The sequence below is a fragment of the Hypanus sabinus genome, chromosome X1, assembly GCF_030144855.1.
Source record: "Hypanus sabinus isolate sHypSab1 chromosome X1, sHypSab1.hap1, whole genome shotgun sequence".
In the NCBI taxonomy this organism is placed as follows: Eukaryota; Metazoa; Chordata; class Chondrichthyes; order Myliobatiformes; family Dasyatidae; genus Hypanus; species Hypanus sabinus.
Window position 1 is genome coordinate 34627539 of NC_082738.1, and position 27031 is coordinate 34654569.

Below are 27031 nucleotides of genomic sequence, written 5' to 3' on the forward strand. Positions count from 1 at the left end.
ATGATCTTGTGAGAGTCATCTGGAATAAAACCAAAGAACAAGCTGCCTAAGGAACTGAACTGGTCAGGCAGCAATCTTTGGTTTTGATCTGAAAAAAATGTTGCGGTTGTGCTAACCAATCCTGAATCCAGTCAAGCTCAAGTCATTTTAAATTGCCAAGTAGCTTGCAATTCCTTTCAAGCCATGATGTGATTTTTCCCCGCCCTGAGTAATGCTCCATGAATAATGAATCAACTCCGTTGATTGTTCAAAAATTCCAGTTGTTTACCATCTGGCTCACCTGGGCCTGTTCCACAATTTCCCTTTAGGTTCACCAGACCCTGTGTCCTGTGATTCCCTTTAAACTTGTTGGGGAATCATTTCCCACACATCCTTCAAATTCACCGGGGTCCTGTTTTTCATGGTCCCTCTAAATTCACTGTCTTTGTTTCTCATAATCTCTTTAAACGTACTGGGCTCGCGGGAAAATTTCTTGTACTATTATGTAATATGCCGGAAAAAAACTGAACTAGCAGTGGATTGAGGTGTTAAGTTAAAAGGAGTAATATCTAATGGTCCAGATAATGTGCCAGTCCAGCACTGAGGTTGCTCAATGATCAAAGTTTATTTACAGTAGTTTGTTCATTATTATTTTCTCTTCGTATTTTTCAAGTCCAAACTCCACTATTTAAATTTTAAGCAAACTTGTAAAAATGTTTATGGGATATCTATCATCCATGTCTCTTGGCACTAATAATGCCTCTTTTCCTGTCTTAACTTTCTATCCTCCATCTTTACCCCTCACCAGGCTCTCAGTTGTCATCACTTTTGAATACTGCTTAACCTGAATACAGGACTTGATTTTGGCTCCCAGTAAGTGATGCCATGTTATTGACTTATTGACTTTTTTTTAATTCCAGTGTAAAAGCCACTGCATTGAGAGCAGACAACTGCAGCTGCCTCATTCTAATGAATCAGAATAGACAATAGACAATAGACTGTAGGTGCAGGAGTAGGCCATTTGGCCCTTCTAGCCAGCACCGCCACTCACTGTGATCATGGCTGATCATACACAATCAGTACCCCGTTCCTGCCCTGTCCCCATATCCCTTGACCTCGCTATCTATAAGAGCTCTATCTAACTCTCTCTTGATTGCATCCAGAGACTTGGCCTCCACTGCCTTCTGGGGCAGAGCATTCCACATATCCACCACTCTCTGGGTGAAAAAGTTTTTCCGCATCTCTGTTCTAAATGGCCTACCCCTTATTCTTAAACTGTGCCCTCTAGTTCTGGACTCACCCATCAGCGGGAACATGCTTCCTGCCTCCAGCGTGTCCAATCCCCTAATAATCTTATATGTTTCAATCAGATCCCCTTTCATCCTTCTAAATTCCAGTGTACACAAGCCCAGTCGCTCCAATCTTTCAACATATGACAGTCCTGCCATTCCGGGAATTAACCTTGTGAACCTACGCTGCACTCCCTCAATAGCAAGAATGTCCTTCCTCAAATTTGGAGATCAAAACTGCACACAGTACTCCAGGTGGGGTCTCACCAGGGCCCTGTACAGCTGCAGAAGGACCTCTTTACTCCTATGCTCAATTCCTCTTGTTATAAAGGCCAGCATGCCATTAGCTTTCTTCACTGCCTGCTGTACCTGCATGCTTGCTTTCATTGACTGATGTACAAGAACACCTAGATCTTGTTGTACTTCCCCTTTTCCTAACTTGACTTCATTTAGATAGTAATCTGCCTTCCTGTTCTTGCCACCAAAGTGGATAACCTCACACTTTGCTGTGACTACTTGTATTTACTGTAATTATTTGATAGCAATAGTTCTAATATAATATTTTAATCAATACTTCATTCTGCATTACAGAATATGTTTGATCACCAGCCTTTGGAATTCGTGAATACCATGAACTACCTCTTGATGCAAGAAAATACATTGTTTCAGGAGCTTCAGCAGAGCAGTGTAAGTATAGAATCCTTTCCAAGTCTGCAGGGTAAATTTTAATATTGATAACTCTTGGACTGACTCATTGAAGGATCTTGATATCATAACTGCACTCAAGGCCCAGACAAGGTGTCTGGTAGAATGGGTCCTTCCTGCACACTCTCTCTAAACAAAAGGCTGATTTATTTGTTTCTTGAGTCCAGGAGCACTGTCACCATTGAAAAGAACTGTTTATTATCTTGATCATAATCCATCAGTTTAGATTTATTGATATACTTATAGGAGTCCACAGGAGTTTTCTTTGGATAAATTGGCACCTTACTATGGAAGAACAACTTTGTTGATATGGTTGTATTATTGGTAAATAATAGAAATAGTAGTCCAAAGAGTTTTGACAGGTGTATCTTTTAGTGGCATCTTAAAATTGATTAAATTGTTTGACACTGACTTTTCAAACATTTTACCTTTTTATAAATATAACAAAATCATTATTCAAAATATTTTAAAACTTCTGTGAAATATCACATTAAAGATAAGAACATAAGAAATAAGAGCAGGAGTAGGCTATCTGGCTCATTGAACCTGCTCCACCATTCCATAAGATCATGGCTGATCTGGCCATGGACTCATCCCCACCTACCTGCTTTTTTCCCATAACCCTTAATTCCCCTACTCTGTAAAAAATCTATCCAACCTTGTCTTAAATATATTTACTGATGCAGCCTCCACTGCTTCATTGGGCAGAGAATTCCACAGATCCACCACTCTCTGGGAAAAGCAGTTCCTCCTCATCTCTGTCCTAAACTATTCCTCCGAATCTTGAGGCTATGTCCCCTAGTTCTAGTCTCATCCACCAGTGGAAAGAACTTTCCTGCCTCTATCTTATCTATCCCTTTCATAATTTTATGCATTTCTATTAGATCTCCTCTCATTCTTCTGAATTCCAGTGAGTACAGTCCCAGGCGACTCAATCTCTCCTCACAGGCTAGCCCCTTCATCTCTGGAATCAACCTGGTGAACCTCCTCTGCACCGCCTCCAAAGCCAGTATATCCTTCCTCAAGTAAGGAGACCAGAACTGCACACAATACTCCAGGTGTGACCCCACCAGTACCCTGTACAGTTGCAGTGTAACCTCCCTGCTCTTAAATTCAATTCCTCTAGCAACGAAGGCCAACATCCCATTTGCCTTCTTGATAGCCTGCTGCACCTGCAAACTAACCTTTTGTGATTCATACACAAGCACTCCCAAGTCCCTCTGCACAGCAGCATGCTGCAATTTTTTACTATTTAAATAATAATCTGCACTTCCATTTTTCCTTCCAAAATGGATAACCTCGCATTTACCAACATTGTATTCCATCTGCCAGACGCTTGCCCACTCACTTAACCTATCTATATCTCTCTGTATCTTCTGCACAATTTGCATTTCCACTCAATCTAATGTCTTCAGAAAACTGTGGTGAACTACATATACCTGTCTGGACACGCCCCCCACCCCTCTGCTGACTGCTCCTGTGGCTCCTCCCACAGACCCCTGTATAAAGGCGATTGGAGGTACTGCTCCTCCCTCAGTCTCCAGGATGTTGTGTGATGGTCTCTTGCTGCTGATAGTGCTCGCTTCCAGCTAATAAAAGTCTATCTCTCGCCTCACGTCTCCGAGAGTTATTGATGGTGCATCACAAACTTAGATACACTACACTCGATCCCCTCTTCCAGATCGTTAACATATATAGTGAACAATTGTGGGCCCAGCACCGACCCCTGCGGCTCACCACTCACCACTGATTGCCAACCAGAGAAACACCCGTGTATCCCAACTCTCTGCTTTCTATTAGTTAACCAATCCTCTATCCATGCTAATATATCACCCCCAACTCTTTGCATCCTTATCTTACGGATAAGTCTTTTATGTGGCACCTTATTGAACACCTTCTGGAAACACTAGTAAATAACGTCCATCTGTTCCTCTGTATCCACTGCGCTCATTATATCCTCAAAGAACTCCAGTAAGTTTATCAAACAGGACCTGCCTTTGCTGAATCCATGCTGTGTCTGTCTGATGGATCCATTTCTTTCCAGATGCCTCGCTATTCCTTCTTTAATGATAGCCTGCAGCATTTTCCCAACTACAAATGTTAATCTAGCTGGCCTATATCCTTTTTCTGAACAGTGGTGTGACATTTGTCATCTCCCAATCTGCCAGAGAGTTTTGGTAAATTATCACCAGAGCCTCTACTGTAACTTCTGCCATTTCTTTCAGTACCCTGGGATGCATTCCACCAGGACCAGGGGACTTGTCTATCTTGAAGCCCACAAGTTTGATCAGCACTACCTCTTTAGTGATAGCTATTGTATCGAGGCCCTCACCTCCTATCGTATCCATAACATCTCACTTTGGCATGTTAGACGTGTAAAACTGACACAAGTAGTCATTCAAAGCCTCGGCCATTTCCTCATTACCCAGTATTAATTCCTCCTTTTCATCTTCCAAGGGATGACATTTTTCTATTATCCATGTGCCTATCTAGCAGTCTCTTAAATATCTATTCTGATCTAACCTGGGCCTAACATGTTGATGCAATTATGAAGCAGCTATACTTCATGAGGAGTTTGAGGAGATTTGGTTTGTCACCAAACACTCTAGCAAATTTCTACAGGTGTACCATGGAGAGCATTTTAACTGGTTGCATCACAATCTGGTATGGAGGGACCACTGCACAGGATTGGAAAAAGCTGCAGAGACTTGCAAACTCAGCCAGCTCCTCCCAGGACGTACCCTCTTCTCATTACTACTGTCAGGAAGGAGGTGCAGGAGGCTGAAGACACACACTAAATGTTTTAGGAACAGCTTCTTCCCCTCTGCCATCACATTATTGCAAGGAAAAAGAACCCATGAACACTACCTCAATATTTTTGCTCACTTTTTACACTACTTATTTATTTTTTTCATATTCTATATACAGTATTGTACACACACACACACACACACACACACACACACACACTCACACACACACACACACACACACACACACACACACACACACACACACACACACACACACACACACACACACACACACACACACACACACACACACACACACACACACACACACACACACACACACACACACCCCTCTTTGATAGAACCCAAATTATATCCAGGAGTTACAATATAAAGCAGGAGAGTGAAGTCAGTTATTTGCCTAAAAGAGAAAAATTGAAAATCTTAGAAATACTCAATAGGTCAGGCAGTGTCTGGGGAGAAAGAGTTGATGTTTCCGGTTGTGACATTTTTTCAGAAAGGTGAGCTTCCAGTGGAGGATCATCAACCTGAAATGTTAAGATTTCTTTCTTCCTTCACAGCAGCTGCCTGACATGCTGAATATTTCTAGCATCTTCTGCTGCTTTCAGATTTTTAGGATCTGCAGTATTTTGGCTTTCAAATAAGAGACTTTTGTAAAATAGAGTCATATATTATGTTTATGGATGGAATTTACAAATAAAAGGTATATATTCACCCAATAAATATTCACTTTTGTGGAGGATAAAGATACAAAACAACCTTCAATTACAGATATTCCCTCATGTTTTGTTCTAGGTCAATATTGGTCTACCTAACCCTTTACCAGCCCAAACTTTTCCAACCACCAGCAGCGAAAGGATGAAGCAAGACGATGCAAATGTAGTACAGCAGTTAACTTTATTGAACAATCTAATCAAGAACATTCAGATGTACCGCAGTGCAATTCAACAAATCAATGAGTCTGTTGAACGTGAGCAGCAACAACCGTCACGGTGTTTCCAGAGTGAGTATGAAGCAAATATCAAGAGATCTTTTAGGAAGTTCAAAATCCTAAAGTATCTTATGTAAAAGTACATAGAAGGCCATTTGGCCCATTGTGTTCATATTGGTTCTGAAAGGTGAATACAATAGTCCTATTCTCCACTTCCTTGTTTCCTTATATATAGCCCTCCTTCACAAATGGCCATCAATTCCCCTCTGTTTTTTTTTGCCATTAACTTAGACTAAAGGGTAAAGTATAGCAGCCTCTTAATCAACTAGCATGTCTTGGGATGTTGGAGGAAACCACGGGATGTAGGAAAAACTTGTGATCGTGGAGAAGATACAGGCAGTACCTGAGATCAGGATCAAACCTGGGTTCCTAGAAGTACCAGGCAAATATTAAATCTATTTGAAAATTATCATAATTCATTTCTGGGTAATTTCATAAAATACTGACATTTGATTATGAATAAAATTTGGAATTGCTCCATAAACTAATCAGTTTACTGAGAAGTCTTGTAAAATAAACATAGAAGAAATGAACAGCAGATCTGCTGGCATTTGGACAGAAGATAGGTTACTGTTTCTGGTGGAGCATTGAGATCTCAAGATTATTGAAAATGATAAAAGATATTCAGTACATCATTTTTAATCAGCACAGACTTTTGGCATTCCAGCATCCATGAGTTTCTCAAGAAATTGCTTTCATTGTTCTCTGCAGTAGTCTGAGCCATGTGTTCAGCAGTCGGTGAAAAGAGGGCCCTTGCATCTGATGTGTGTTTTGGTGTTTAGGCTATGTGTGTCTACATCTTATTTGGTTTAATTTTACCTTCCTTGATTGGGCGCATTGAGTGATGGATCATTTAACATGCTTTCTACCATGTTCAAGCTATTTAAAAATTATTTAACTCATACGTATGCTGATTATGTCAATATGACTCTCTCAAAATGTGCACCCTCAATCAAGCGTATCACAAATATATTGAGAGACCCACTTTTTTCTGTGTACTCCCCTCCCTCCCTCTCTCTTGCTCTCACCTTCCCTCTCCCCCTCTCTCCCTCTTCCCCTACCTTCCCTCCCTCTTCCCCTACCTCCCTCCCTTACCCCTCTCTCTCTTCCCCCACTCTGTCCCTTTCTCTCTCACTCTCTTCACCCCCTCCTCTCTCTCTCCCCTCTCTCTTCCCCTCTCTCTCCCTCCCTCTCTCTCCCTCTTCCCCCCACCTACCCTCTCTCTCTCTTTCCCCTCTCTCCCACTCTCTCTCACTCTTCACCCCTCCTTCCTTCCCTCTCTCTCTTCCCCCTCCTTCCCTCTCTCTTCCCCTATCTATCCCTCTCCCCCTCTCTCTCCCACTCTCTCTGTCTCTCCCTCTTCCCCCTCCCTCCCTCTCTCTCCCCTACCTCCCCCTCTCTCTCCCACTCTCTCTCTGCCCCTTCCCTCCCTCTTCCCCCACTCCTTCCCTTTCACTCTCACACTTCCCCCCTCCCTCCCCTCCTCTCTCTCTCTTCTGCCACTCCCTCCCTTTCTCTCTCTCTTCCCCCTCTCTCATGCCCCCTCTTCTCTCCCTCCCTCTCTCTCTTCCCCTTCTCTCTCCCACTCTCTCTCTCTTTCCACCCCCCTCTCTCTCCCCCACCCTCCCTTTCTCTCTTTCTCTTCCACCTCTCTCGTGCCCTCTCTCTCTCCCTCCCTCTTCCTCCCTCCCTCTCCCTCTTCCCCCTACCTCCCCCTCTCTCCCTCTCTTCCCCTTCTCTCTCCCATTCTCTCTCTCTGTCTCTCTCTCTTCCTCTCTCTCCCCCTCTCTCTCCCACTCTCTCTCTCTATCCCACCCCTCTCTCTCTCTTCCACTCTCTCTCTATCCCCCCTCTCTCTCATGCCTTCTCTCTCTCTCACCCCCTCTCTCTCTCCCACTCTTGCTTTTTCTCTCACTCTCCCCCCTCCCTCCCTCTCCCTCTTCCCCCTAACTCCCCCTCTCTTTCTCTTCCCCTTCTCTCTCCCACTCTCTCTCTGTCTCTCTTTCTACCCCTCTCTCCACTCCCTCCCTCTCTCTCTTCCCCCTCCCTCCCTCTCTCTCCCTCTTCCCCTACCTCTCCCTCTCTTCCCCTTCTCTCTCCCACTCTCTCTCTGTCTCTCTTTCTACCCCTCTCTCCACTCCCTCCCTCTCTCTCTTCCCCCTCCCTCCCTCTCTCTCCCTCTTCCCCTACCTCTCCCTCTCTTCCCTTTCTCTCTGTCTCTCTCTTCCCCCTCCCTCTCTCTGTCTCTTTTCCCCTCCCTTCTCTCTCTTCTCCCTCCCTCCCTCTCTCGCTCTCTTCCCCCACTCCCTCCCTTTCTCTCTTTCTCTTCCCCCTCTCTCGTGCCCTCTCTCTCTCCCTCCCTCTCCTTCTTCCTCCCTCCATCCCTCACTCTCCCTCTTCCCCCTACCTCCCCCTCTCTCCCTCTCTTCCCCCTTCTCTCTCCCACTCTCTCTCTACCCCATCCCTCTCTCTCTCTTCCACTCTCTCTCTATCCCCCCTCTCTCTCACGCCCTCTCTCTCTCTCACCCTCTCTCTCTCTCGTGCCTTCTCTTTCTTGCACTCTTGCGCCCTCGCTCTCTATCTCGCACACCCCCTTCTCTCTCCCTCTCTCTTTCTCTCTCGCTCTCTCTCCTCTCCCTCCACTCGCCCCATACCCCTTTCTTCCCTGCTCTCCCTTTGCCCCTCCTTCCCCTTCCCCCTTTCTCCATCCCCATCTTTCTCTCTCTCCTTCTCCTTCCCTCTCTCCCCCCTCGTTCCCTCTCTCTCTGTCGCGCGCCTCTCTCTCTCCCCCCTCTCTTGCCCCCTTCCCTCTCTCTCTCACTCTCTCTCCTCTTGCCCTGCTCCCCTTTCTTTCCCCCACTCCCCTTTGCCCCTCAGCTCTCCCTTTGCCCCCTCCCCTCCTTCCCCCTCCTCCTTCACCCCTTCTCCTTCTCCTCTCCTCCTTCCCCCTCCCCTTCCCCATCCTCCTCTTCCCTCCTTTCTTCCATCCCCATCTTCCCTCCTTTCTCTCTCTCTCTCTCTCTCTCTCTCTCTCTCACTTCCCCACCTCTCCTTCTTCCCCTTCTCTCTCCCTTTCCCTCTTACCCCCTCTCCCTCTTCCCCCTCTCTCTTCCCCCTCTCTTCCCTCTCTCTCCCCCTCCCTCTCTCTCCCCTCCCTCTCTCTCCCCTCCCTCTCTCTCCCCTCCCTCTCTCTCCCCTCCCTCTCTCTCCCCCTCCCTCTCTCTTCCCCCCTCTCTCTTCCCCCCTCTCTCTCCCCCCCCCTCTCTCTACCCCCCTGTCTCCCACTCCTTCCCTCTCCCCTTGGCTTTTGTCCGCTGTATGCTTATTTATGTTACATTGGCACACTCAGGTGAGCTAAGCACTTCCCATGCCACACTCTTTTTAGTTCCTGATTGGAGCTACATTAGAAGGGCAATTGTTGATCTAAGCCCATGCTGTTTCCTTGCAGTGACAAAAGTGCTGAGGGCAGAGTTTTGGCTGAGTGCTTACTGCTGGCTGGCTAAAGAAAAAGCACTCCCCCTTAGGTTAGGAGAACTAAGAATTGCTTGTGTGCTTAGTGAAGTCTTCCTAGATCTGAGGTTCACTGCGCAATTGTTTTTATTTTAGCTCAGCCGCACCTGCCGCAAGCAAATAGCCCACTACCAGAATTCACCAAGCAGGAGGAGCGCATAAAGCAGCAGAAGAGCACACGGGACGATCATAGAAGGGTGAGCTTACTTCTGTTTGGAGTACAAAGCAGTTGGCCAAGCAAAGGGAATGTTTATACTTAGAGTATCTTCATGACAGTGTGAATGGAACAGTGGATCCCCCGGAAGTTACTTCCATTACCGGGTGTCAAAGTAGTTGATCCCTTTTTGTGGTGGTTCCACTGCATGACAGACATTGCTTGGTCAGCCTTAGAAATCCGTCAGAGTAGAATTTTTATTTATTTGATATACATACCTTCCTAGGGGCTCCTTGTTCAAGCGGAGAGAGCGTGAATGTTGAATAACAAGGTTATTAGCATTTTCCAAGCATATATTTATTCATAGTATGTGAGCAGCACAATATTTATTGTCCATCCCTAATTATCTCTTGAGAAGGTAGGGTGAGTTAACTCCTCGGAGCACTGTAGTTTTGAGGTGGAGTTACTCAACAGTGGTGATGAATGGGGAGCTCCGGGATTTTGGTCCAGTGACAGTGAAGGAACAGGCCTATATTTCCTCATAAGAATGCTGTATGACTCAGAGGGAGTTTCCTCGGGGTAGTATTCTTCTGCATCCGTTGCCCTTGCCTTCCAAGTGGTAGAGGTCATTAGATTTGGGAGGCCGTGGCAAAAGTAGCGTTGGCAAGTCATAGTGGTTTAAGAGGTGAAGGCAGTGGGCGAAGTGCCAGTCTTGTGGGCCACATTATCGTGGTTGATTTCAAGCTTCTTGTGTATTGGCACTGCAGATGGAAAGTGTTTCATCACATCACTGCTGAGCTGAATCAGGATGGGAGTTACATTCTGCAACATAATGAGCTTCTAGTTTTCTCTTGCTACTGCATTATTTATGCTGCTGACTGTCAAGGCAAGTTGTTTAGACTGAAGATTGTTTTTACCTGGCACTTGTGTGACTCAAATGCTACTTACCACTTTCAGCCCACGCCGAAAAGCAGTTTGGTTCTTTCTGCACATGGGCAAGGCCTTTCTCTTTATCCAAGGAATTTTCATTCCTCTTGAGCACTCTGTAATGATTAGCAATTATTACCACTTCTGACCTTGTGCTAGAAGGAAGGTCATTGAAGAAACCATTGAATTTGTTTGAGCATAAGACACTGCCTCGAGGTGATGTCCTGGAGCTGGGAATAACACCCAGTAATTACAACCATCTTCCTCAGTCCTGCAAGTATGGGATTTCCCTCTGGTTTCCGCTAACTTCAATTTTATCAGGACTTTTTAGTGTATCATTTGGTCAGATGTTGCACTATGTCAAGGGCAGCCACTTGCATCTCACTTGCCTCTGGAATTCATCTCTTTTGTCCATGCTTAGACCAAACCCATAATGAGGTCTGGAATAGAGTGGTCCTTGTGAAGTTCTGTACATAGGTTAACCAAAGGCATTCATTTTCTATTCCTTGCAACATTGGTTTGAGCAATTGGATTGAAGCAGATTTAGCAGCAACATGCAATGCCTCATGTTTAGGATTATTTGGTACAACTGTCGCACTAAATGTATTGCATTGCTGGGGTCCAAAGAAGCTGTTCATGTATATGCACGTGATTACAGCTGGCTTCTGCTGAACGTGGAACATTCCGAAACTGAATTTCAAAGAGAAGTGCAGTCTCTAACTTCATTGCTAATAAATGGGCGAAGCTTGGTTCAGTTGACAGCAAAACCCGCTGAGACTGAAGATTCTTGTACAACTATATCTGCAGGAATTGAGCTCATACTCATGCCTGATAATGCAGGGAAATACTGCTAGTTATAACTCAGATGAAAGCTTAAGGCTCTTTTCTGTCTTTTCTCATGAGTATTAAAGATTTTATGGCACTATTTAAGAATGAGCAGAGAGTTCTGCTGGTACCCTGGGTAAACCTTCCTCCCTCAAGCAGGACCATTGTTGTCAATTAATCAGTCACTCTAGGAATGAATCCTGCTATGCGCAAACAAGCTGCTACATTTGCATTCATGATGGTAACTGCATACCAAAGCAATACATTAGACATGAAGCCTGTCAGTCTTTTTTGAAAAACATTAAACACTGATAAAGAAGCATGAATCTATTTCCGTCTGCTCTGTAGTGCCATCTTAAATGTAGCCTTTCATTCATAGATCGTCAAAACTGATCCAAGACCTGATCTGGTGAAAGCTTTGTTGTGCTTGGAAAGGCACTCAGCTAGTTTCCACAAACCTACAGGTGCTTACTTTTTTTTAAGAAGAAGAATAGCATGTGGCAAAGAAGGAGTGCCAGAAGTAGAATGGTTTCTATATGTTTTTGCCAATGAATTGGAAAGTTACAGGCTTGTATCTTCAAGAATAATTTAGGGAGAGAAGTTTCTTTCCAAGGACAAGGAGCACTGCCACAAGAAAGCAGCATCATCAAGGCCCCCTCCATCCAGGCCATGCTCTCTTCTCACTGCTGCCATCGGGAAGGAGGTACAGGAGCCTTTGGTCCCACACAACCAGGTTCAGGAACAGTTATTACTTGTCAACCATCAAACACCTGAAACTGCACAGATAACTTTATCACTCAGCACTAAATGATTCCACAACTGATGAACTCACTTTGAAGGACTCTGTGACTCATGTTCTCAGTATTACTTATCTATCAATCGATCTATTTATTTATTTAAAAATTGCCCCTTCTTGTATTTGCATAGTAGTCTTTTGCACATTCTCAGTATTTGTGTGTGGTTCTTCATTGATTCTATTGTATTTCTATGTTCTACTGTGAATGCCTGCAAGAAAATGGATCTCAGGATACGTATACATACTTAAATAATAAATCTACTTTGGACTTTGAAGATTTGTGTTCAATGCAGGAGATAATTTTGAGAATGTTCTGTGAATTTGTGATCACAGTATTTCTCAATGAAGTTTATACCAGCACAAATTCTGTCAGGTGATTTATGCAAAGCACTTTTCACCCATATGTCAGTTACTGTTTGTCAGACTACTGTTTTACAAGAACATCTGATATTTAGTGTATTGTGGTTGTAAATTCACAACAAGCGCAAGCAGGAGGCTGCAGCGTTAATGTATCAGTCAGTTTCATCAGTGAAGGAAGTTTTGCATCTGGGACATCACACACTGACAATTTAGTTTTGAATAGTTTGTGTGATGTATGGAATGTCTTTGGATCTGCCTGCCCTTGATGGTACGTGTCTGTGCATGCTTGTGCCAATTGTGAAATTATGGTTAGTGTGATGGGATATTTTGGAGTTCAGTTCCGGCACCGTTCTGTAAGGAGTAGCTGTGGGTTTTTCTCGGGTGTTCCGGTTTCTTTCCACAGTCCAAAGATGTACTGGGTAGGTTAATTGGTCATTGTAAATTGTCCTATGATTAGGTTAACTGGAGTTGTGCAGTTGCTTGGGTGGTGTGGCTAAATCTGTGCTGTATTGTTAAAAATTAAATAAAAAGCACGTTACTGTACTGTGCATGTACAATGTAGCATTGCATTACTAACAGGAGACCTATCTGCTTAGTCTAGTTTATATCTAATATTTCTTACTTAATCTTTCATAATGTAATAATTGTTCTTGTGTTTATCTTCTTTCCTTCCCATGCTTCAAATGGAACACTTCTATTATAGCCCAACACTCAAGAACAAAACGTTTTTCTTGCATCTTCCAAAGGTATTGACATCCTTCCTGAGAGTCAGCTCTACTGACCACTTCCCATCTTCCAGTTCCTGATCTCTGTCCGTTCATCATTTCAAGTCAAGTCAAGTCACTTTTTATTATAATTTCGACCATAACTGCTGGTACAGTACACAGTAAAAATGAGACAACGTTTTTCAGGACCTTGGTACTACATGAACAATACAAAAACTACATTGAAACTACGTAAAAAAACAACACAAAAACTACACTAGACTATAGACCTACCCAGGACCGCATAAAATGTACAAAACAGTACAGGCATTACGATAAATAATAAATAAGACAATAGGCACAATAGAGGGCAGTAAGTTGGTGTCAGTCCAGACTCTGAGTCTGATAGCTTGGGGGAAAGAAACTGTTACATAGTCTGGTCGTGAGAGCCCGAATGCTTCGGTGCCTTTTCCCAGTCGGCAGGAGGGAGAAGAATTTGTATGAGGGGTGCGTGGAGTCCCTCATAATGCTGTTTGCTTTGTGGCTGCAGTGTGTGGTGTGGTGTGTAAATTTGGGTGGAGACTGGACCAGCTATTCAAATATATGATGCATCATTATTGAATCTGCTTGTAGCACAATCCCACTTTTCAATGGGCATCACCACTAGCTGATTTGACCCTTTGTTTCCTATTCCTGTGGGCTCTGAGGTCAGTTGTAATGCATCTCACTTAGGATCAGCCAACTCCACACAGAGTGAAGCTGATCCTGAGATCATTTTGCTTTGAGTTGCATCTATGCAGTGTGCCATCTGGGAACTTTCAACAAAATAAAAAGAATAATATGATTGCAAGTTTTGTAGAGCATTTCAATATCCATCATTCTGGTGCACTTTCCCAGTTCAAGCTTTTTAAATGCCTCCTTCAGTCTGTCCCAGCTTGAAAGTCCCAATGCTCTGTTTGAATATTTCCATTCTTCACCAGTTTGTGCTAAACTCTTAAACTTTATGCTGTTAGCTTAATTTCCACAAGGAATTGTATTGCGAACATGAGAAAATCTGCCGATGCTAGAAATCCAGGCAAAATATGCAGATGCAGGAGGAACTCAGCAGGCCAGGCAGCAACGATGGAAAAGAGTAAACTGTCAATGTTTCAGGCTGAGGCCCTTCAGGACTCATTGAGCTGCCCAAAAAAACAAACAGAACTAGAGCATTTTATTCCAAGAGAATACTGGAATTACTTCGCAGGTCAGACATTATCTGTGTGCCTGTGTAGAGAAAAACGGTTAATGTTTCAAATTAATGACCTTACATCATAATTTGCCTTACTTGCTGAATATTTCCAGCATTCTCTCTTTTATTTTGGATTTCCAGCATTTACAATTTTTTGCTTTTGGCTTTTATTCCATCGATGTAGGCTGAATTTCAATATACTCTGTCTCATACCGCTGTTTTTTTTCTCTCAATAAATTCTCCCAAAATCAGTTCTGCTTTGTCATAACTGCATAGCCCACACTAAAGCAACTTTCTTCCAGGCGGTCCTGGTTCCAAACATACTGTTATCCCACAGTTTTTAGCATTCCTAGTATAAAATAATGTACTTTAGACCGAATTATTTTCATATAGTTAGGCTTTCCTGTTCTCTCATTAATGATACAGAGATGGTTCCATGCATTTCATTGTTTCTGTTCAGTTGTGCCAACAGCCTTACAATTAGAGTGAGCTGGCAAAAGTTTATTAAGCTTATCCCCATTTTCTTTAAGTTTACTCGGAGATCAATTAGCAAGTGTAAATTAAATAATGGCTTTAACCTGAAATTATAAAGACTTTAGAAAAAACAATACTCATGGAAATTTACCTTACTGCTGTCACTATCAAAGAATGCAGGCATTTTAAGGGTCTCGGCCTGAAATGTCAACAGTGCTTCTCCTTATAGATGCTGCCTGGCCTGCTGTGTTCCACCAGCATTTTGTGTGTGTTGCTTAATCTACATCAGTTTGTTTACTGGATAATGTTCACTTGATTGTACAGCATTTCAAGTTATTTAAAGTAATTTTTTTTTCTATGATGTGCTTTTTGAAAACTAAGCCGAAGTTCAGTTGACAAGTTTGAAGTACCTCAGGCCATACACAAGGAGGTTCTGTGACTGGAGGCCATCCGAAGACTGTTTACCACTAGTATTAAAACAAAAAAACCTTACAAAAGACAGTGCCTATAAAAAGTATTCACCCCCCCCCCCCGGGAAGTTTTCCTGTTTTATTGTTTCACAACATTGAATCACAGTGGATTTAATTTTGGCTTTTTTGACACTGATCAACAAAAAAAACTCATTCATGTCAAAGTGTAAACAGATCTCTGTAAAATGATCTAAATTAATTACAAATATAAAAACAAAATAATTGATTGCATAAGTATTCACCCCCCCCCCCACCTTTAATATGACACACCAAATCATCACTGGTGCAACCAATTAGTTTTAGAAATTACATAGTTAGTTAAATGGAGATCTGTTTTTGAATTCTATGTGCAGTCAAGGTGTTTCAACTGATTGTAGTAAAAATACACCTGTATCTGGAAGGTCCAACTGCTGGAGAGTCAGTATCCTGGCAAAAACTACACCATGAAGACAAAAGAACACTCCAAGCAGCTCCACAAGTCAGGAGATCGATACAAGAAATTTTCCAACTCATTGAGTATCCCTGAACTACAGGTAATTCAATCAAGAGATGGAAAGAATATGGCACAGCTGTAAATCTACCTAGGGCAGGCTGTCCTCAGAAACTGAGTGGCCATGCAAGAAGGGGACTAGTGAGGGAGGCCACCAAGAGACCGATGAAACTCTGGAGGAGTTACAAGCTTCAGTGGCTGAGATGGGAGAGACTGCGCATACAACCACTGTTGCCCGAATGCTTCACCAGTCACAGCTTTACGGGAGAGTGGCAAAGAGAAAGCCACTGTTGGAAAAACTCACATGAAATCTTGGCTAGAGTTTGCCAGAAGGCATGTGAGAGACTCTGAAGTCAGCTGGAAAAAGGTTCTATGGTCAGATGAACCAAAATTGAGGTTTTTGGCTATCAGACTAAACACTATAATTGGCCCTCAGACAAACACCACATATGATCAAAAATACACCATCCCTACCATGAAGCATGGTACTGGCTGCATCATGCCGTGGGGATGCTTCACTGTAGCAGGCCTGAGAAGGTTTGCGAAGGAAGAGGGTAAAATTTATGCAACAAAATACAGGGAAATCCTGGACGAAAACCAGATGCAGTCTGTAAGAGAACTGTGACTTGGGAGAAGATTTGTTTTCCAGCAAGACAGTGACCCCAAGCATAAAACTTGAAATGGCTTAAAAACAACAAAGCTATTGTCATGGAGTGGCCAAGTCAGAGTCCAGACCTCAATCCAATTGAGAATTTGTGGCTGGACTTGAAAAGGGCTGTTCACTCACGGTCCCCATGCAGTCTGACAGAGCTTCAGCAGTTTTGTAAAGAACGACTGGGGGAAAATTGCAGTGTCCAGATGTGCAAAGCTGATAGAGACCTACCCACACAGACTCAAGGCTGTAATTGCTCCCAAAGGTACATCTACTAAATACTGACTTGAAGGGGGTGAATACTTATGCAATCAATTATTTTGTGTTTTATATTAGTAATTAATTTAGATCACTTTGTAAAGATCTGTTTTACTTTGACACGAAAGAGTCTTTCTCTGTTGATCAATGTCAAAAAAAACAAATTAAATCCACTGTGATTCAATATTGTAGAACAATAAAACATGAAAATTTCCTGGGGGTGAATACTTTTTGTAGGCACTGTTACTTATGTAATTACAACACAGTAATAATGTATATAATCTTCCATTGCAGACATCAACTTAATTCTGTATAGCACCAGATACAGAAAAATGTCCCAAGGCACTTCATGAATTGGTGGTGAGGAAGGACGAACAATGGGTGCTAAACTGGATTAAGGAAAAGAATAAGGTTAAGGCAGAGTCAAAAGAAGTTTAATTTTTTTCATAGATTGAAATTGGGGATTCAGGTAGAGAATTCCTGGCTGTAGGGTGTGATGACTAAAGATTCTGCTATTGGGGAGTATATGGAAGACCAGAGTTAAAAGGACAGAGGTAGTTTAATATTTGTGAGTTGTTTTATTTATTTGATTTTAGAGAGGTTGGTATCCGTGACGCTGCCTGTATTTATAGTTCATTCTTAATTACTCTCGAGAAGATGGTGATAAACTGCCTTCTTAAATTTTCCTTCTAGTGAAAATGATCATTCCCCTGCCCCCTGTCAGGGGAATTTCCCCACCTGTGGGCAGAGTCTGGGAATGTCATGTATGTCTTGTCAACGGAACTGAAGAAGAAACAAGTCTTTCTCTACCCAAAGGGAATGTTGAAAAAGGTGCTCCTGCTGTGTGTTAGAGAAGTGCAAAGATAAAGGAACAATGATACATTTCTAGGTCAGAATAAGGTGTGACTTGGTGGGGAACCTGCTGCTCTTGCTCTTCTTGATCTGAAGGTTGCAAACTAAAAGGTTCTTTCAGGGTGACCTAAATGAATAACTATAGTGCATTGTGTAGAGACGGTACACACTGCAACCCTCGTCTGCCTATATGGATAAGTAGATGTATGCATTGGTAGAAAGGGCTGTGTCTGCAAGAAGTGTTCTTAAGGATTGGTTTCTGAAATTTGTAAGGATATCTTAGTAGCAAGGTTGTTATGTGGGTTTGACTTAGCCCAGCGTACAATGCAGTACTGAATGTTTGGGAGAAGAGATTTGGATAACGTTGAGGAGGGGTTTGAGAATTTGAGTTTGGAATTTAAACCATAAATATTTTGGGGATGAAATCTGGATCAAGATAAACTGAAACTTAGTGAAGAATCAGCTTTTCAGCTTAACTGTGGTGCTAAATGGGCTACTGGTTACGGATTGGCAAGAGGGATGAGAGTGGTATACTTTTCTAAAAAAGAGACTCGGACTAAATAGCCTTGATTTTCCTGTCAGTGGCAAGAGTATAATATTTGTGACTGACCTTATAGAAGCCTCTGTGGTCTGAATTTCCTGGCATCAGTTCCTGTCAGGCATCTTCTGCTGGGGATTGTGCAATTCAATAACACTGATGCTATCAAGCTGGCTGAGCAGTCAATCGGTTTAAAAAAAAAGTCAAACTGGCAGATGAGAAGCTTTAATTTTTTTTACAATCTTTTAAACATTTTACAGAGAGCTAAATAAATATTGGGACACGTGCATTGATTAAGGTATAAGCAGAATTGTAATAAAGTCCATGGATTTTAAAGAAAATAGATTCCACACACATAATTAATTACTTAAGGCCAGAGGGTTATTCAGCAGTGATTGTGTATTATATATTAAAAGCTTAGTAACACGTCATTCAACAAAGCTCAAAATTTTTATTAGTTTTACACTGAGAATAGTGCGTATAAAGTTGAGGTTTACATCGATTCACTGGCTACAGCAATTTCTGGATTTATGTTTTTAATTGAGCGTGCTTAGACATCAATAGTTTAATTGAGTAAAAAGAACAATACAGCATTTCAGATTATAGGAACTCTGAACTCTGAGATTGCAGCGCAGAACTACCTACTATGATACTTCCTTCTAGTCAAGATGGTGCCAGTGAACAACGATTCCTCGGGTGACATCTTCCAGATAGTCAATTTCTTTGATTATTTCACCTTTTCTGTACCTTTTGCTTGTTCATTTTGCCTTGATTGTGTTTCGGAAACTGTTGGAGCATGTGACATGCAATTTGGAGTTCAATCGAATGATCTAGCACTCTGCTATCTCTGGAGAAGTCCAAGAGCTGCCTCATGAGACTGGGTGTGGGGCCATGACGAGTCTTTCAAAGCATCAAAGAAGATTGAAGATTGAAGCATTGAGGTGGAGGTTAGTGGATGCACTCCACGGAGGCCACAGGTTGACAAGTTGGTAGCCAAGTCAGTGGCATTTGGAAGGCTGCTGGCCAGCTGTGTTTGAAAGGCCAAGGTGCGGCGGTCACTCTTCATGGAAGGACTAAGTTCATTTCTGACGGATGGACGTTTTTGAAATTCTAAGATTTATATGCTTATTGGACTGTAGATTTACATTGCTCTCCTTCAGTTTTCTTTCTTGTTGCTGACTGGCAGGTTGGTGTCCCGGGTGTGCAATCTGTTAATTTTTGTGCATGAGAGTTGGTGGTTTGATGTTATTGTCGCAGTTTTTTTTGCAAAGGGAGCGGGTTGGGGGTTTGATGTCTTCTTTGCGAGGAAGCAGGTTGGGGTTTGATGTTCCAGCAGCCGATTTTTCTGAGGGCAATCTGTTAGCTTTTGTGCAAGGGAGGGGCTGGAGGATTGGGGTTTGTGAGTATTTTTTTCCTTATCGTGTGGAGAGGGGTTTGATGTCTTTCCTTTCAACAACTCCCTTGCTTTTTCTATATTTCGTGGCTATCTGGAGAAGACAAATATCAGAGTTGTATTGTACATACATACTTTGACAATAAAATGAACCTTTGAAACTTCGATACCAAAGTTCTTCTAGGATTGCACAGAAAATTTACAGATATGTTATTCAATTACATTTTTACAAGTGGATGAGATAGTGGATTAAACTGAGGACAAATCTTTTAGTCAGCTGGGATTACCATAGAAGGGAAAAACTACCATAGACTGCAGGAAATCTCAAGCTAATTAGTACCATCACAGAGTATGCTTTCCTATTATCATATATCCCATGACTTAATCTGTGTTTTTTTTTAATATTTTGTTTTTGAATTCACCAATGATTTCATATGATCTAGTGTGAAAACACCACCCAACCATGCAATAAATTTTGGGCACTAAATTGTACCTGTGATATGCATGATGGTCTGATCTGTTTATGATACGTAAACAGGTCTCTTCTGTGGTATCTTCCAATGGGGTTATATTGTGTTACTTCCTTGAATCCAGTCATTAGGGTAAATGTGCCTTAAGGTTAACAATGCATCTTCTGGGTTTTTTAAATGGATTTTTAACAGGAGAGAAATTACAGCATCTTGGAAGCGGTACGATCTCTGGAACAGGCCCAAGGCCTTGTGCTGACTATGATTCAGGACTGGAAACGACGACTTCAGCTGTCAGGAAATGGTGCCTACTTTGAGGACAACCTGGGGTCACTTCAGGAATGGTGAGGAATCAGATCCAGTCCATTTGCTGTGCAATATTTTACACATAAGTTGGTACATAGACACTATGATCAAGATAGTGTTTCTGTTCCTGTACTAGTAATCCAGAAGCCTGAACCAATTGTCCAGAGTTAGGAGTTCAAATCCCACCATAACAGCTGCATAATTTAACTTTAGTTTGTCAAATAAACATCCAAAATAAAAAGCTAATACAGTGAAATCTGGTTAATTGGGACACATCAGGACCAGTACATCCAGGCCCAATTAAGCAGCTGCCCTAATTAGCTGAAGTTTCATGGAAATAGTTTAAACAAGACAAACTACTGTATAACTGAGTAAGAAATTATGTAATTTAAATGAAATACAGAACAAATTGGAACACTACCAATGTTACTACAGTACTATAAAACTGTGCATTTGTTCCTAGTAGTTATTGACAGAGGAATTCATCCAGTGTTCACTGCCGTGTTTTTAAAATTTATTATAAATGAACAAAATCAGCATAGACACCTAGTGCTGATAATGGACTGCCTTCATTGCCTTCCTGCATGAAGTAGCATCAAAAGTCATAGCTTTTTAATTTGGCATCAGTCACCCCGATGAGCAACATAACACAAACACGCAACTGACGCTATTTAAAAACTGTTTTGCTGTAAGCACGGAGTAGTGTCTAACGGCCACACAGGTGCACACAACTGACACTAGTTAGAAACTGTTGCATCCTTCAAATCTTTATTTTTATTGTAACATTCAAGATGATTGCCAATGCCTTAAAATTCTTCAGTTTCTGCCTTGTCTAAGTAATGAAATCGTTTCATTTTCACTCCTGGCCATTTTTCACATCTCCAAGCCTTTATGCTTGAAGCGACAGTGAGCAAAACAGTTCTGGATTATCTTACTGCTTATTTCTCACCAACTATAAGTAACAAAAAAAACCACTGCCTTTTGAATACAAATACACACAAATGACACTATTGAAAAATTGTTTGCTCAAAGCACGCGACTAATGCTAATTAGAAACTGTTCAGCAACAAGTCTCCTTTCCCGATTAAGCAGAATAGTGTCCCCAATAAACAAAGGAAAGTCCGGCTATTTTCTCGATTAGTTTTTGTTTTGTAAGAGTTGTCCCAAATGAACGACTGCCTTGATTAACCAATTGCCCAATTAATCGGAATCTACTGTATATCAATTATTGCAATTCTTAAAATTATAGAATAAGTTCACCAATGTGCTTTAGGGAAGGGAGGCTACTGCCCTTGTTTGGTATGGCCTATATTCCACTCAATACCTACAACGCTGTGGACTCTTAACTGCCATCTCTGGCCCAGCAGGGAAATGAAGGATGAGCAATAAATGCCAGCTGCACTACTGACATCTATGTTGCATGAATGGGTAAGGAAAAGCCAGCTAGAAACCCACATAATTAACAGTTGAATCACAATCACAAGTTTGTAGTCTTTTTTAGACATAGCTATCTGAAATGATATAGAAGCATATGCATATATAATCAAATCACTTTTCTAATTAGTGGGGCCTGAATTTGTTCAATTTGTATTTTGCAAAAGAGAAGTTATCTAAAGTGTTATATTGACTGCAAGTCAGATAGAAAGGTGACCTGAAGGAAAATATAAAACATTCTCAGTTGGAGCATTTATATATTGAATATCTTGCTATATTGAATCTAAATATAGGTTGCAAGCATTTGACTGCATTTTGCTTTTAAATTAAGAACTTCAGTGTGGAACACTTACACTCAAAGCTCTGAGTTCTGTTTCATTGATTTCCTTCAGACTCTCCACCTTTGCTGCTGGTAAAGTGCAGGAACTAAATGTGGTCCAACATCAATGTTATTGCAACATTCAATTTACTTCCTTTAATGATTTTATTCCTCCGACCTCTTGACATATGAAATTTGCCAGTCTACTCTTTCCCTTTTACATTGCCAGCTAGCACTTGAGTCAAGGAATAGTTGTTGTAATTTGGAGTAGATCGTGAGAATACAGCATTTATAATAGACATTCAGCAATTCAAATTCCTAATTGCTGATTCAATAAGAGACAGTGAGGGAAAACAATGAAAGATAATGTTGTTGAGTCATAAAATTGATGTCAAATTAGGTGTAGGATTACGGGTGATGTACTTATGCTAAATGCAGGCAACTTGGAGTGTGATACTAGTAATGGCAATTCCAAGTGGGATTGAGTCAGGCATACCCCTCAAAAGTGTTATTTGTTGGGCACTTTGGTTTATTTAAGCTATACTTTAGTATTTTATATTCGTTACTATACCTTTGTGAATTTCCAAACAAAGTCTTCTTGGAATCAGAAATGAGAATCAGAGAACATAGAATATCGAACATTACAGCACATGATATTGTGCCAACCTTGTAAACTACTCAATTTAACCCTTCCCTCCCACATAGCTCTCCAGTTTTCTTTCATCCATGTGAATATAATATATATATATATATATATCCCTTTAAAATATTAGCCATTTCTACCCTGGGAAAAAGTCTCTGACTGTCCACTTGATCAATGCCTCTTATCATCTTGTATACCTCTATCAAGTCACCTCTCATCCTCCTTCAATTCAAAGAGAAAAGCCTCAGCTCGCTCAAGACAACATCCTGGTAATTCTTCTTTGCCTCATTGCTTAAGCTTCTACATTGTTCCTGCAATAAGGCAACCAGAACTGAACACAATATTCCAAGTGTGGTCTAACTGCAGTTTTATAGAGCTGAAACATTACCTTGTGGCTCTTGAACTCAATCCCCTGATTAACGAAGGCCAACACAACTTGCGCAACAGCTTTGAGTGATTGATAGATGTGGACCCCAAGATCCTTTTGTATCTCCACTGCTAAGAATCCTGTCATTAACCCTGTATTCTGCCTTCAAGTTCAAACTTCCAAAGTGTTTCACTTCACACTTTTCCAGGTTCTCGGCACAGCTCTGTATCCTGTCAATATCCTGTTGTCACCTATGACAATCTTCTACACTATCGACACCACCACCAATCTTTATGTCATCTGCAAACTTACTAACCCACCCTTCCACTTCCTCATCCAAATCATTTATAAAAATTGCATAGAGCAGGCTTCCCAGAACAGATCCCTGCAGAACACCACCGGTCACTGACCTCCATGTAGAATACACTCAATCATTCACCCTGATGCACCATCAATAACTCACACTGAGACGTAAGGCGAGATATCGGCTTTTATTGACTGGAAGAAGGAACCAGGAGTGAGTGTCTATCATACAATGTCCTGGAGACTGAGGCCGAGCGTCAGGCCTCAGATCTCCTTTATACAGGGACCTGTGGGAGGAGCCACAGGAGCAGTCAGCAGGGGGCGTGTCCCGACAGGCACATAGTTCACCACACACCCACCCTCTGCGTTCTGTGGACAAGCCAATTCTGAATCCACACAGCCAGGTTTCTCTGGATCGCATGCCTCCTGAATTTCTGAATGAGGTTACTGTGTAGAACCTTGTCAAACACCTTACTAAAATCCATGTGCACCACATCCACTCTCGAACTTCATCAAATTGTTTTGTCACTTCCTCTAAGAATTCAAACATGACCTACCCCTTACAAAGCCATGCTGACTATCCCTAACCAGACAATGCTTCTCCAAATGCTTGTAACTCCTGTCTCTTAAGAATCCTCTCCAATAATTTACACACCATTGAATTAAGATTCACTGGTCCGTAATTCCCAGGATTATCCCTATTCCCTTTCTTGAACAAACGAATAACATTTGCCACCCCACAATCTTCTGGTACTACTCCTGTGACCTGTGAGAAGAAGTGTTCTTCATATATGTGTAGAACACTTTGGGGTTTCCCTTTATCCTGTTCACCAAGGCCTTCTCATGGTCCCTTCTAGCTCTCCCAAGTCCATTCTTCAGCTCCTTCCTGGATACTTTGTAATTCTCTCTCGAGGGCTGCGTGATCTTGGGTTCCTAAACCTTAAGTAAGCTTCTTTCTTCCTCTTGACCAGGTGTTCCGCACTTCTTGTCAACCATGGTTTTATCACTCTACCATCCTTTCCCTGCCTCAAAGCCACCCAGAACCTCCAGCAAGTACTCCTTAAAGAACCTCCACATTTCCGTTGAGTACACCCATTCCCAATTGATGCTTCTCAGTTCCTGCCTAATGGCATCATAATTCCCCCTTCCCCCAATTAACTACTTTCACATACGGTCTGCTCCTATCCCTCTCCAAGGTTATGGTAAAAGGTCATGGAACTGTCTCTGAAAAGCTCATCCACTGAGAGATCTGATACCTGACCTGGTTCATTGCCTAGCACCTGATCCAATATGGCCCCTCCTCTAGGTAGCCTGTCTATGGATTGTGTCAGGAATTCTTTCTGGATATACCTAACAAATTCCGCCTCATCTAAACCTTTGGCAATAAGGAGTTGTCTATAAGTATTAGGGAAGTTGAAGTCACCCTTGACAACAACCCTGTTTTTTTTTGCTTTGCACCTTTCCAAAATCTGCTGCCTGATCTATTCCTCAATGTCTCTTGTTACTATTGGAGTGAGTCTATAGAATACTCCCAACAGAGTGATTGCTCCCCTCCCATTTCTGACTTACACCTGCACTGACTGTAGACAATCCCTCCACAATATCCTCCCTTTCTGCAGCTGTTACTGATCAGCAATACCCCTCCCCTCCTCTTTTACCTCCCTTCCTGTCCCTTTTGAAACACCTAAGCCCTGGAACAAGCCACAGCTATTCCTGCCCCTGTGACAGCCAAGTCTCTGTAGTGGCCTTGACATCATAGTTCAGCAGCAGTACTCTGCACTGACTGCCTATTCCCTTTCCCTCTCCTGACAGTCACCCAGCTACCTGCCTCCTGCAACTCTAGGATAACTATCTTCTCCTCATTCTCCTGAATGAGACATAGGTCATCCAGCTCCAGCTTTAGTTCCTCAAATCGGGGGATTAGCTCTTTACTAAAATCCTCCATGATTTTTAGGAGACTAAAGACAATTTTAATGCCCTAACTTTTGCCTGGGCTGAAAAGTGCTACAGTTGATACTATACCATGTTGACTGATTAATCCAGGAGCTACAGACAGACATTTTCAATGATGCAATGCTTTAATATTTAAGTAGAGAAGAGAAGATGCCTAGGGCTAGTCTGCTATGATCACATAAAATGGCAAGGGAGGCTTGAGGGGCTTGAGTTTTCTTTTGTTCTTAAGTACATTAGTACCTGTGCCTGCCACTGCAGAGCTACAGAGAGAGTGGTGTTCTTAGTTTATGGAAATCAAGTGAACTGATTACTTCGAGGGTCCTACAGCTAAGCATCAACAGATCCCAAGCCAAATAATTCTGGATTTCTTCAACTGCCCACTAAAGGAGAATAATTGCGTCCATTTTTTTAAATAACTTTACCTCATTTCTGCCTGTTGTGCACTAGCACTGCTGGCGGTTTCAAGTAGAAATCGTTTCCAGATTTGTTGTGACTTCCATACAAATCCAATCAGATTTTTTAAACTGAAAACTAATAAGGAAACACATTGGCTCTTAAAAAAATCTAATGATTTCAGCAAAAGTGGCTACACTTCCTGATCTGCAATGGAGGAACTTTAAGGAGAGGTACTTACCGCAGAAGCTTGCGAATTCTTCATGGTCTGTCATGAACGCAAGGCCATATTGTTAAAGTTCAAATGGTTTGAATAAGTCATTAGAATGATCTGATATAGTTAACTTAAAATTACACTTATTAGCTTTTGTTGAAGAAATGTCAAATTTGTTATGCATTTCAGTAATGAAGTTTGCATGTTTGCAATTAATTTTTTTTGCGTAAATTTTCATTTCTTCCATCCAATGTTAATAAATATTTACTTAAATTTCAGAATGTACAGTTCCTCTGCTGGCATCTATCTACTGCCAGCTCTCCAACTGACCATTTTTCATCCATAAAACTCATGGGTGACACCTCGTTAGCTATTTGCTCATAAGAGGCAATTGGATTTTGTCATCCTTGCTGATATTTATCTGCATACATTTCCCAGCAATGCTCAGCTATTCACAGTCAGCCCTGCAAATGCTAAAAGTTCTTCCTCTCCCATTTTTTGACCCAGATACATTGAATGCCGTTGTAGATTATGTCTTGGCTGCAATCAGCCACCTCACTCAGATAGAGAGATTCTTTGTCAATGTACGCCAGCATTTCTTTTTTTAAAGCAAGTTATTTCCCTATAGGCTAAGTATCCCCTGGTAATGTGGTGGTTAGCTCAACACTATTACAGCACCAATGACACAAGTTCAATTCCTGTTGCTGCCTGTAAAGAGTTTGTACATTCTCCCTGTGACTGCGTGGGTTTCCACGCACATTTCAAAGGTTTATTAATGAGTAGGTTAATTGGTCACATGGGCGTAACTGGGTGGCGTGGACTTGTTGGGCCAGAGGAGCCTGTTACCAAGCTGTATATCTAAATAAATAAATCAGTACAATCAGAATGATGGGCAGAATTACCCGTGTTCATATACAACCTGACCTGATATTGGGTATGCACTGAGTTAATGGCTACATGTGTACTTTGGGTATTTCTATACCTGTTCTTGCACTGCAGAGCTGGAGAGAGAGAAAGTGTTGTTCTTTGTTTATGGAACTAAGTGGACTGATTAGCAGTTTACTTTGAGGGTTCCACAGTTAAAATTTAAAAGATCCGAAACTAAATAATTCTTTAACATCAACACTGGTAAAGCATTCATATTCTGTTGTTCCTAGGTAAAGTAGCTGCTGCTTTGGTCATTCTAGGTGTCCTTTAATAGGTCCTGTTCTTGAATTGCCTGCATTCCACCTCGATGACAAGATGCCAGTGAGTTGCAGTTGA

At 41.9% G+C, this 27031-nt stretch overlaps 1 protein-coding gene across 4 annotated transcripts in view; it reads left to right on the top strand.

Moving 5' to 3' along the window:
* LOC132384803 (signal transducer and activator of transcription 5B-like) overlaps nt 1-27031 on the top strand; it is a 161095-nt gene that overhangs the window by 94326 nt on the left and 39738 nt on the right. For all 4 annotated transcript variants that reach the window (XM_059956331.1, XM_059956332.1, XM_059956333.1 and 1 more), the window contains 4 exons: nt 1860-1955; nt 5543-5750; nt 9345-9445; nt 20032-20180. In XM_059956331.1, coding sequence (XP_059812314.1) covers nt 1860-1955; nt 5543-5750; nt 9345-9445; nt 20032-20180 — 554 coding nt within the window. The remainder of the gene's footprint in view (nt 1-1859; nt 1956-5542; nt 5751-9344; nt 9446-20031; nt 20181-27031) is intronic.